Source organism: Gorilla gorilla, chromosome 8, assembly GCF_029281585.2.
Source record: "Gorilla gorilla gorilla isolate KB3781 chromosome 8, NHGRI_mGorGor1-v2.1_pri, whole genome shotgun sequence".
Lineage (NCBI taxonomy): Eukaryota > Metazoa > Chordata > Mammalia > Primates > Hominidae > Gorilla > Gorilla gorilla.
Genome location: NC_073232.2, coordinates 123279145 through 123292707, shown reverse-complemented (window position 1 = coordinate 123292707; position 13563 = coordinate 123279145). Strand labels below are relative to the sequence as shown.

The window sequence follows — 13563 nt, the reverse complement described above, 5'->3', positions numbered from 1 at the left end:
AAAACCTTTTGATTTGGTTACTTTAAAATGGGATAATGTCTTATCTTCCTAAGAGAAACGCGGCTGTCTATGTGATTTTTTTGAAACTACAACTCTAAAGTCATTGTCCAAGACAAAAATTGTATTTGATATTCTCCCTATAAACAACATGAAAGATCCCAAACAAAAATAACAGCAATTAAGTATGCAAATTATAGATTATACACTTAAGTCTTGCACTTTGTTTGTGGCTTTAATCTTGCATTTGGTTTAAAAGGATGAGGAGGAAAGAAATGTGAAACTAATCAAATTTATGACTATTACAATATATGCTTTTTCAAGTTAGATGATTAATGGGAGGAACGTTGTGTTTGATATGGCTTTCACCTGGTTAGCCTATTTTAGTCAAAGCCCCACTTTATCAGCTTTCACCTGGCTAGCCTATTTCACTTAGCCTAGTGCAGATATCATGTTTTAGATGGTGAGGCAATACAGTGGAGTAGAAAGAATACTGACTAAGGAGTGAAAGACTAAGGTTATAATTTCAATGCTGATATGACGCTGCATCAATGTATAACTCATTCACTTGCCCTGGATATTCCCTGAAAATAAAGTTAGATTTACAAAGAAACCAAAGAATCAGGAAAGGGAACATGAGATTCACTTATCTGTCTAAAATAATACACAACTGATCCTTAAATAAACAAACTAAACTAAAACTAAAGTGTAAAAAATCATTACCAACATTGTCATGACAAGTTTTTAAAGGTTTAAAAGAAACGTGGGTGCTTAACAACACTCAGTTTAACTTGTGGCCCAAATGGAATGGTAGTAATACAAAATGTTTTAAAAAATTTGCTCTTGGACACATAATAGTATATAGTAGAGAAAAGCTATAAAATAACTGCCAAGGCACACAGGCACAAGCAAACTCTTGTTGAACTCAAATTGTTTTAAGGCTTCCCTTGGAAGAATTGTTTACAGTACAGTATTTTTTTAAAGTGGGTATTTAGTAAATAATATTCAAATGTCCTACAAATGTAATTTCCATGAAGAGTGGTAAATGAAACAAATATACATATGTATGGGTATATGCATATAAACTGAAAAACAGCAATGCTTAATTCTTAGATATCTCATCTATGCTAACACCTAATGAATATGGTAACACTGATCATGCCCTGAGAAAATTAACTGGATAAATTATTGTACAAAAACATAAAATTTCAAAAATTTTGCTTTTACAGTTCTCACCTGCAATCCAAATAAATTAAGGGTTACCCAGAATTATTGGCTGTACAGTATTCTTTTGAAGTGCACATCAAAGGCCAAAATCTGTAAATTTATGACTTGCCTCTAAGTTGATGATAACAGAAAGAAAAAAAGAAAAGTCATCTCCAAACATTTTGTTAGAAAACAGTGATTACCTCAAATCTAGGTTCATCCATGAATCTTCAATGTTAACATTTTAGTCTCTATAAAGGCAATCAATGTTCTCACTTGCCCCAAGATGTCCTTTATTCTGCAGTCACGGGAGGTGCTTTGGAGGTTAGAAAAATCGAACTCTGAGTTAAATCAGATATTCTTACTTTTTAAAAAGTAGGTTACTCAAAATAGGTGTGAATTCCATTAGTTTGTGATCTAAGGGCAAAATTTTCTATGTGTCCATAGTGTGTGTTTGACAACATTAGATATAGAATAAATATTTAATTTTGCACTAATGAACAGTGCTAGTTAAAAGACATGGAATACATAATAAATAAAATTCAGCAAAATATAATGATCCCAAATCAGGGAAAATCAGAGAAGAACTTGACAAACTGGTCACCTGCTTGAGTTGAGACACATAAAGTTCACTTTTGTTTATATTCTTCACCTTCATGATTTTTATCCCTTTTCTCCTCTTTCATATATTCGTATGTACACAAGTGTATACACATGGTACATCTTTATATTTCAAAACAAACCCCACTGTGTGCACTTCTGCCATAAGAAATATGGCAATTGAGAGTCTAAAACACTGAGCATTAAAAATCCACTCCACTCTTGCTCTAGAAAATAAATTTCATTAAAATTGGGGTTTCCAACTAATTTTCAAAGTGATACAATCTAAACTAAAAAATCCAAACATTTAGATTCTTTAATCTCAACAAGGAAATTATTCAATCAAATAAAATATTTTTTAAAAAGATCTGGACATTTACAATGTCTGCTTTGGAAGATAATATTTATAATATATGTTCTCAGGGGTATAACTCAGGGGTAGAGCATTTGACTGTATATATGTTCTCATATATATGCACTTCTAATTTGAATAAATTACGCAGTCTTTACAAAATTCTGGTAAAAAAAGATTAACAGTCTAATCACTTCAATCTACTAAAGCATTACAGAGCCAATAGTCTAATCATTTAAATGTAATTTATTTTTATATTTTATAACAGTATTCTTTTCAAGTCAGAGTATTTTGTGTGTCTATTTTAGAACTGGGCCCCTCCAAAATACAGGCATTCTCTTCCTAGGCCTAAATTTTGCTAATAAAGCTAAGACTATGAAAAAAAATCTAATTCTTTAACTGGATCAGGTTAGCCAGTCTGGATCGCAGATGAGTTAAAAACTAGACCTAGTAGTTATCTCAAACCCAATCTATTCCACAAGGTTAACCACAAAATAAAGGAAGAGTTAAAGAGCAAAATGAAGAGGGAAAACCCAGCATAAACAGGTTAATTAAATAATTAAAAGTCTGGAAAAGAGCGGTAAAATGTTTTTTAATGCAGAAAAATAAGCTCAATCCTTACATGTTATTTCTAAAGAGAAGATTTAAGGGAATTAAATCTAAATAAAGAGTGTAAGCAGTCCTATACTGCCCTTAACATTCTCCATCTGGCATCCTCCACCCCAATTCTTTAAGGAAATACAATTTCTCGCCTCTACTACAGCTACTTCTTGATTTTTGGAGTTCATCAGGGATTCCATCTTTTTCCCATCCTACATGATCTCCCTAGGGAATCCTTGTTTCAATTACCATCTATATGTTGGATCATCTGTTTCCAGGCCTAACTTCCTAACATGTATGTATCCAATTGCTTACCTGGTATCTCCACTTGATGTTCCACAGGCTCTAAAACACATTTTCTTCCTACCTCTAAACAAACCAAAAGAATCTGGTCCTCTGCCAAGGTTCCTTAGTTTAGTAAATACACCCAGATGCTTAAGCCACTAACCTGGGAGTATTCTTTGATCCTTACTCATTTTACCCACTCAATCATTACTTCTTACTAATATGTCTTGCTAAGACTCCCTTAAGGGTCATTCTTTCCACCCCTATTACTAAAATTCCAATCAAAGTCACTGTCATCCATCATCTGGATTACTCTAACAGTCTCTCATCTGGCCTCTTGGTCTCTAGTTGTGATATCCTTCAATCTATTCTTCTCAAGGTAGCCACAGTGGTTTTTAAAAATACATATTAAAGAATGATACCAGGAAAGATGACAATTAATCACATTGTGCAAAGGACTAAAATTTGTTGTCTTCCTTAAGTTTTCTTCAGCCAATTAAATAGTTATCATTGGGTATTATCTCCTTTATCCTCATAGCTTTTGTTTTTGTGAAACATTTTAAAACACAAACTTACATAATTAGCCAATACTACAACTTACTTTTCTAGGAAACCTGCACTCAATTTCCACCTTTAGTTACCATGACATCCTGAACAGCTGAGTCAGAGCTAACTTTCTTATGAAAGTTTACAAAAGAAAACAAAAACATTTTCTTTACAGAACATGGAGATCATGATAAAAATACTATTAGGACTAGAAGGCTCAGAGAATGGAAGAATGACTTCTAAGAATTCATTTCTCCATTATAGAGCACAGTCTTCATTACAGGATATAACAACAACAACAAAAAAACCCCTGATATTTAGGGTTTTAAAAATAATAATATATAAACAACTATAATGAAGGACACCACTGACCGTATCAAATACTATGTTGCATGTTTTTGTGCACTTATTTCTGTATACCTTCTACATGCCATTTGCTGTTTCAAAGTTCTCCAGAAGAATTTCATAATAGTAAAAAGTCATTTCTCTCAGTTCCACATTTTTATGGTTTCATGACACTGCAAAGACTGATTTCAGGTCCAGCTTCAGTTACACACAGCATTAGAAATCTTTTCAAAGACTCTATGGCAGAACATTTACAAATACATTATTTCCACTGAATAACAATACAGAATGACTTACTAAAATGGCCATTTTTATAAAGTCAAAATAATCAACAATATAATTCAAGTTCAAAGTACATTATTTGAAGGCTATTTATACCTTTTAGCCTTGAATCGTAATTCAGAATAGCTACGTATTTAACACAGTACAAGCCCTGTTAAACATCAGTGGAAACCTGATCTTTACCTGGAGAAAAATCCAAACTGTTAAATACATCATCATGTTCTTATCTAGCAATTATAAGATAACTTTCTGAACTATGTTAAAAATGAGTTTTGAGGTGGAAGAAGAGACAAACAGCAAATGTGAAAAAAACTATATTAGTAATTTTTCTATTCAAGACTAATATTAAAATAAATTATTTGATCCACACATAAAACATTTTTAGTAGTGGATATCAGGTTTTAAGTACTAGCTAAATGGACAGATTTCTTGAATAATAATTTCTTCGAAATCATAAAAAGAAAATGGTATAGATGGCTGATGCAGATGCTACTTGTATACTGTTTGATCAGACCAGTGGAAGGTTAAATTCTCCATAATGCTTTAAAAACTATATTTTCATTTTAAGAAACAACATAGGCCAGGTGCGGTGGCTCATGCCTCTAATCCCAGCACTTTGGGAGGCCAAGGCGGGCAGATCACGAAGTCAGGAGATCGAGACCATCCTGGCTAACATGGTGAAACCCCGTCTCTACTAAAAATACAAAAAAATTAGCCAGGTGTGGTGGCAGGCGCCTGTAGTCCCAGCTACTCGGGAGGCTAAGGCAGGAGAATATAATAGTGTGATCCCGGGACGTGGAGCCTGCAGTGAGCCAAGACTGCACCACTGCACTCCAGCCTGGGCGACAGAGCGAGACTCTGTCTCAAACAAACAAACAAACATCTGTAATTACAAAAGGCAAATTAGATAACACAGAACATCTAAATGATGACGGTCACTGATAAAGCACCCAAAAACTCTCATTAGATTTTCCAAGTAAGATGATTTTTTGGAGTACCTATAATATATAAAATGCTTCTAATGCCATTTAAATATTATTACATTATTAGGATTCCTAGGATGGAACTCTAATAATTTGCACAAAGACAGAATCTCCCCTCTAGCCAAACTTGCGCCATTGTGCAAGAAACAAACAAAAAAAAGCTCCTTCCTTGAGGTTCTTAACTGTCAGAAATATGACATAATATATTGATTTTGTCAGAACAAGAAACTTTACCAACACCTGCTAAAAAAAACTGTGATAATATACAAATCTATGATGCGAATGAACATCACCCCCAACATGTTATGCTGTTGTATACTGCACAAACTACAAAGCTGTATAAGGCATGCCCTGCCCCAACTACTCTAAACAGTAGAGGCTACTCCTCCTACCAAACTTGGAAACGTTTCCAGTCTGAAATACTATAAACTACTATCCAGATGAAGTCTTGATCACAAACAGGTATTTAAATTCAAAACCGCTTATATTCAGAACTTATAATGTCAGTGGGATATTTAATAAGTATATACAAAAGAAAGTATTTTTTAAGGGTAATGAGAACAAACTCCAGTTTTTAAAAATTTTAAAAATCCCTTATTTTTAAAGTCATTTTTCAAAGTGAAAAAATAAACCCAGAAATTTTTCTCAGAAAGGCCTTCTATTCAATAACAAAGTACTGATAACTATTTTATAAAACATTCTCATATTTGCCTAATGTAACAATGTTCAAGATACCCCCTTAGATACCAAGACAATGTCACAACTCTTGCACATTCAAATTCTCCAAGATTACATAATCAACTAAAGATTGCCATGCGTTTCCCAATGACTCCTAAAGACTAAACTACTCAAAAGAATAAGGCAAGAGAAAAGTTTTAGCTAAGACATTTGATACATTATCTTATCCTCTGATCAAGGCAGAAGGAGAACTTTCCTCACAAGTAACTCATTTTAAAGTTTATAGATTTCAGGAATGTATACTTCTCCAGTTTATTTTGAATTATGCTATCCACTTTTATCTAATTTTAATCATGCAAGAGTGATCATATATTCTGATTTCCTGAGACCACTGTTGTGCTGTTGGCCCTATATAACTATTGGTAGTGCCCCCTTTTCATTTCAGAAGTGTCTACTTTTATATACTTAGTTACTATAAATTCTTATTAATAAACAATTATAAATTCTGCAAGGTGAAATGTGGATTCAATACACATGGCTTAGAAATAACAGATGAGGCTGGGCGTGGTGGCTCACACCTGTAATCCCAGCACTTTGAGAGGCTGAGGTGGGCAGATCACGAGGTCAGGAGATTAAGACCATCCTGGCTAACAAGGTAAAACCTCATCTCTACTAAAAATACGAAAAATTAGCTGGCCGTGGTGGCAGGCACCTATAGTCCCACCTACTTTGGAGGCTGAGGCAGGAGAATCGCTTGAACCCGGGAGGCCGAAGTTGCAGTGAGCTGAGATCGCGCCACTGCACTCCAGCCTGGGTGACAGAATGAGACTCTGTTTCAAAAAAAAAAAGGAAAAAAAAAAGGAAGTAACAGATGAAAAGCAAACGGTTATAACAAAAATTTACAGAAAATCTAGATGAATTTTAATGTATAATAACTTATCTATTTTAAATGATTCAAGCTACACAATTAGATAAATTAGAAATTTGCAATTACATTTTTTAGAGATCATTCCCATTGCAATACCTACATTTTAAGTACAAATAAACGTTTTATGTGTATTTTCCCTTCCTGTATCATCTACTGTTTTCACTTATATCTATAAAGTTCATAAATTATTTAGCACTTCCTCCTTTCTGTATAAAATAATCATGTGGGATTTAGAAAGTATTAAACTCTCAGAAAAGGACAGCTTGGCATTACCATTGCCATTTTTCTGCTACATATTAACAAAAAGCAAAGTTTAGAGCAATGTTTTTATAATGTAACATCTTCGGACATTCTTATTTTATTTGCTGAGTCTCATGGAGAGACTAAATATAATTGTTTTAAAAGAAAAGAAAATTTTTAGATATGCCAATTAGTCCCATTGCAGTTTCAGGAAAAAGTGTTAGCTCATATGTAGTCTTCAACAATATCCCTTATTATATTCAAACTATTTAAATATTAAATATCTTGATTTCACAGGGATATCTTAATCAGAGTCCATTTTAGTTTCTGGGGAAATAATGAAATTTGTGGGCTCTCACAAGGTGACAGCCTACAGAGGATATACATTTTATACTTCTTTAAAATTTTTTATAACTTGTCATTATATTGTTTACACACAGCATGACTTCTACATGTAAGACTGATCGTTTTACACTACTGTTACAGATTAACATAAAGGTGTAACAAAAATGCTTTAAAAACTGTATTTTCATTTTAAGAAACAATAACCATTTTTTTTAAGAAAAGACATTTAGTTACTACCTTTAAAGTTCAAGTCCCATCATCTTAATATATAAACACACCTGGATACGAGATTTAAAAAACCACACATACACACAAGCTCTAGGTAGAGCTGTAATAAACAAATTCCTTTTATAAACAAAATTTTAACTGAAAAGCCACAGTAGATGGGGGGGGGGGGGGAGGAAAGAAAGGATATTACTTGGTAAAATCCAGTGACATCTACAATAGTTTTACAGCACATTTAAGCATTCTAGGGTTTTATATCTTCACCTGCCTTCCATTTCTTAGTTGATCCTTATAAAATCTCTAATTACGAACATAGGTTTGACCTCAAAACTAGTCATGAATTTGAGTGCCAGGAAAAGCAGAACAACAGTCCAAATTTCTATCTTAATATCATAGCCTTAATTCAAAAATGGTTTTGTGTAAAACACAACGCCCAACTAAATGGAAAAAAAAAAAAACACAAGCAGCAATATGTAATTATACAAAATAGTGATTAATTATATATGAAGTGTTTTTTAGGATGACATCTAGAACGCACCTTGCTCTGAGACTCCTCAATAATCAAATTGACTTAGACCAACAATACTGCTAAGTATTAAAAGCAGTGAAGCAAAGAAAATACATCAAATAGTACATGCACATCTTACAGAACTTCCACTGAACTCCCCAATGGCTTCTATGCAATGTGCCTCTTTTCCATAACTGTATTAACAACTACCAAGAAAGGAAAGATGAGATTAAAAGTAATGATACTGAACTGAATTGTTTGAAGCCAGTGCCCCATATGTGGGGAAAAGTGCATTTAGTTCAGCAGCAATACAGCACAGTGTGAAGATATTGTGCTTAGACACAGATATTCCAGAACTGAAAGATGTACAAGGCAAGTCAAGATATAAAACCATAGTACACTGTTAAATAACCTTGAAACATACATACATTGCAGTTTTCAAAGAAAGACATTCATGTCATTGTACAAGGATAGGAAGAAATCCTTAAAGTTACCTACTGTAGTTTATGATATAATAAATACATATCTATATAGCATTGTATATACATATATAGATTGTGTGTGTTTATATGTAATTTATTTGCCCAATTATCCTGTTAGTTTTGTGGATCTGCAACTTTCAGGAATGAAAAAACTCCTTTTCACTACAAGTTTCTCTTCCCCCAAACTTAAAAAATATTCATACTAGAAAAGGTCTCAATACCCTTCCCCTACCCAAAGACTCACTTCAGGTATTTTGCTTCACAACTTGTCAGAGAAGCACAATTACAGAAATTCTAGATTTTTGACTGTATCTTTTCACTTTGCCAGTTTTTTTTTTTAACAAGCAAATACCTTCCACTGTTTACACCAGTTGATGCAAATTCTTTAGCAGAGGATTCAAACTCTAGATTTGACTGAATAAAACAGAGCAAATCAAAACAAACAAAAGAAATCCAGTGATTTACTCTGACTGTAAACAATACATAAAATTTAAATCTCAAATCTCAAAATAAGTTAAAGAAAAATTCTACTTTCAGGGCCTACAATACTATAAGGATACAACAATTGGTAAGGGGAAAATATATATGAAAAGTTGCAACAAAATTTTTTGCCCATTATTTTTCCTAAGAGAAAGTATATCTAACTATACTACCTCTGTCCCTTAAATTTAATAACTTCATAATGTGTTGGCAAATGTTTTAAGCAAACTGGCATATCAGATTACACAACAGAAAAACATCCACCAAATTCAGCAAAGAAAACTTATATAAGCCTTTTGTACAGAATTTAAAAAAAATTCTAAATGGCTATGATTCCTCTATTAGCAGAAACACATAATGCAATTTTTATAAATCTGCCATATACCAATATCTACATAAATAGATACAGATATAGATAAGAAACATTAATGGCAGTCTATTTTTGAACAGTGTGTGGGACCAGCAGATTTATATCAGACCATGGCACGATATGGACCCTGCATCTTTAAGAACTGAATGATGAAAGAAGGCCCCCCAGCAACAATCTGAGGTGGAAGGTGACTGAGTGGACAGTTCTCAATACTCATGATTGAAAGCTTGCTGCAGAGTGCCAGCTCAAAGGGAAGGCTATGCAGGTTGGGGTTGTCATTCAAATACAGTTCTTCTAGGTTCTCCAGTGTACCTGTTTAAAAAAAAAATCAATTATTTTTTTAAAAATTAGTTGCTATTTTAAAAGTTCAACCAGGCATGATGCTGTTCTGGTCATTACATATACTGAACACACATTTCCTTTTATTCTCCTTTCTTAGCTTTAAAACTCTACAACCATGGATCTCAAATTTTGCTGCAGATTCAAGTCAACTTGGAAGACTTTTTAAACTCCTAATGTCCAGGTCACACTCCATACAAAGTAAATTAGAACCTCTTCCTTTATGGTAGGTCTTCAAGCTTGGAGAGGTTTTTGAAAATACATATGCCCCATCTCCAGAGATTCTGTTTGGGATAGTTTGGCACATATATAACATTTACTTATATATATTTTAAAACTCCAAAGGTGAGCTTATTATATATTCAATCTCTATAACCACTTTTCTGTTGTAGATGTAACATTTTCTCAAATTAATAAATTTCTTATGTGCAAAATATCTGTTACTTAATATGAACCTTTCACTAAGAGTTATCACATGTATGGCAGTAAGCCAAAAACTGACTTATGTAGACCTTTAAAAATTTTCTCTTAGGATACTTGTATTCTCTAGGAAAATGTCTCAAGCAATTAAATGAGATCAGGTGAATAAATATACTAGAAATATAGGTGTAAATTTGCCTCATGTGTTCCCAATTTTTAAATTTCAAAATTCAGAATATTTCACAGTGGCATTTATTAGAAAATAACAGAAATAATAGTTAGTATGTAATCAATTTGTTTACATGTAAGATATTATTTAAGCTTCAGAACAACCTTGTGAGAACTTACTATTATCATCTTTATTTTACAGGTAAGAAACTTGAGGCTTAGGGAGTTTACATACCTTATCTAAAGTCACAAAGCCAATAAGCAGCAGGGCTAGATTTTGAATTGTCAATTATCTCCAAAACCATTTTTTAAATTATACTTTAAGTTCTAGGGTACATGTACACAACGTGCAGGTTTGTTACATACGTATACATGTGCCATGTTGGTGTGCTGCACCCGTTAACTCGTCATTTACATTAGGTATATCTCCCAATGCTATCCTTCCCCACTCCCCCTACCCCACGACAGGCCCCGGTGTGTGATGTTCCCCACCCTGTGTCCAAGTGTTCTCATTGTTCAATTCCCACCTATGAGTGAGAACATGCAGTGTTTACTAACCTATAGTTCCTGTGGGACAGTGCACTATAGATGGGAAAACATTAATGCATAGAATTACTAATTTAAAAGCTAACATTTAATTACCATGTGACCTTAATCAAGTAATTCTCTTTATAAAGCAAGATTACAACTTGCACTGTCTAAAATTCCAGGTGGTCATGTATATTACATAAAATAATGGAAATGAAAACACCTGGAAAATGTTAAGTATTCCCAAATGTTAATATTGGTTAAATATTAATATTAATTCTAAAATCTCATAAAGAAATGTTCTTTTGACATAAAACATTACTAATTCAAGCCTGTGTAATTTTAAATTTAGAAGGAATATAAAATAACTTCTAAATTGAGGTTATACATAAAACCTATTAGAAATGTAAGTATTCCAAAACATTCTCAAATACAGTACTAATTTTAAAACCAATCCTAACAGCCTTTAGGAAACCTAACCAAAACCAATCAACAATCAACATCGGTGCTCTATTAAAAAAAAAAAATCTTAAGCCTGATATAACCTCAGTTTAAAAAACAATAGATTTGTCATATTTATCTGAAATATTGCTTGAATGCACAAGAGCAAATTATTAGTACAGAGTCAAGCATTCACAGGGTTCATACCAATTTCTTCAGGAAGGTGAGTAAGTAGGTTCTCTCCAAGGCCCAGATGTGTGAGATTAGTAAGGTGACCAATGCCTCTGGGAAGAGTGGTCAACTGGTTGTTTGTCAAGACTAATTTCTAAAAGATTTACAAAATAAAAGAGAGTTACAAATATATTTCCTACATTTAATGTAAACTGAAAATAATATGTCTAAACAATAAAATAAATTAACAGGGAAACCAGATTGGATAGAATGAGAATCACTTACATTACATATTTTTCTTTCACAAAATACCATTTGTTAGGAAACCAAAGCCAGGTTATATGAACATAAAACTCAGCCCTAATACTAGAATAGGAAAGTCTATCTGATCCAAGAATTACATCAAAATCTTAAGAAAAATGTGGAATTTGGAAGAGATTCCAAAAACTTTATAAAACTACAAAACCATCAGCATAATGTTTACCTGTAAATCCTTAAGATATGCAATTTCATTTGGCAAGGATTCCAATTTGTTCTCTTCTAGATCCAACTCTCTTAACTTCCTAAGGTTTCCAAGACCATGGGGAAGCTTCTTTAGAAGATTGTTTGATAAGATAAGAACCTAATGAGAAATTATTGATAATGTTTAGGAAATCATGAAATGAAATTATATACTGTCATTGTGTGGCTTAAAATCTATTAAGCAATGCTAATTTTCCAAACAGTGAATATTAAGGGTAATGTTCAATTATATAACATATAAAATATTTAACTTTTCTAAAAAAATCACCATAGTTATTAGAAAAGAGATTTTATTTGATTATATCAAAACTAATGAAAACAAAAGAAGCAATTTAATTTTAATGAAATTTCAAAAAAATACTCAATAGTTACAAATGTTTATCTAATAGGAAACTATTTATTCAAAATCCCTTACAAACCATTACTTAAGGAAGGTAAAAGCTAACTTCTAAACTTGCTATACCAATCCACTCTATTTATTATCTGTGGTGTTCTTACTACACTGAAAGCATCCTGGAAGATACTGAAGGGGGGAAAAATGGCAGAGAAGATAGCCTTTGTTCCGATAAAGTTACAAACTAGCAGAAAGGTAAGGAGACAATACTGGGTTGGGAGAAAGAGCAATAGGTACAACAGATACGTAAGGTTCTGGGTAAGTTTTTATGTTCGTTTATTTTCCCTAATGTTACACCACCCATAATAAATAAATACAATAAGATGGAGAAAATAATAACAGCAGTCACCACTTGATTTTACTATTTGCAAGGCACTATACTGAATGCATTATGTGCATTACTGCATTTAATCCTAACTACAACTCTACAAGGTAGATACTCCTATTATCCCCATTTCACAGCTTAAGAAACTGAAGCTTGGGCAAGTTAAGTACATAAATATACAGAGATAATTACACTCAGCTTTGTTTGACTTCAAAGCCCATGTTTTTAGCCATTAAACCATACTATTTCACCTTATTAAATAATTTAAAAATTAGACCTTTAAAAAACATGGATATGAAGGAAATTTTAAAAAGCAATATATTTACTATTAGTAAGCATTTTCATCAAAGGGATGAAAACTCTAGGAACTCAGAAGCAGGAGAAATCATCCTTAACTGAAGAGGTGAAAATAAGTTGGATCTTTAATTATGGAAAAACATACTAAAAGAAAAAAATTAAGGGGATGAGAAGAGGGCATTCTAGATACAGAAAACAATAGGACTAAAATTAGAGGGCTAGAAATAGGCATACCAGATTTACAACAAAGACAATAATCAGTGAGTAAATAAAAGAGCAGGTCGGTAATTAGGACGAAAAAGTATGATAAAGCATTCTAAATGACAGTCTGAGAATCGATAATTATTTTGGTAGACAATGGTGTAGTTTTTAAACAGAATAAAGAAAAAAATTGTTCTAAAAGATGCTTTTACAGAACTTTTCTTTTAGAGATATTAATACTTTATGGCACTCAAAGACACCAACTTGTAGTAGGCAAGAGAAATTCAAAAGCACTGAATCTAGAC

At 32.7% G+C, this 13563-nt stretch overlaps 1 protein-coding gene across 7 annotated transcripts in view; it reads right to left on the bottom strand.

The window, feature by feature from the left end:
• Window positions 1-7706: 7706 nt before the first annotated feature.
• SHOC2 (SHOC2 leucine rich repeat scaffold protein) overlaps window positions 7707-13563 on the bottom strand; it is a 93302-nt gene continuing 87445 nt past the window's right edge. For all 7 annotated transcript variants that reach the window (XM_055352124.2, XM_031015725.3, XM_055352122.2 and 4 more), the window contains 3 exons: window positions 12004-12141; window positions 11556-11673; window positions 7707-9764 (listed from right to left, as the gene is read on the bottom strand). In XM_055352124.2, the coding sequence (XP_055208099.1) occupies window positions 9556-9764; window positions 11556-11673; window positions 12004-12141 (465 nt within the window). In that variant the 3' untranslated portion in view covers window positions 7707-9555. The remainder of the gene's footprint in view (window positions 9765-11555; window positions 11674-12003; window positions 12142-13563) is intronic.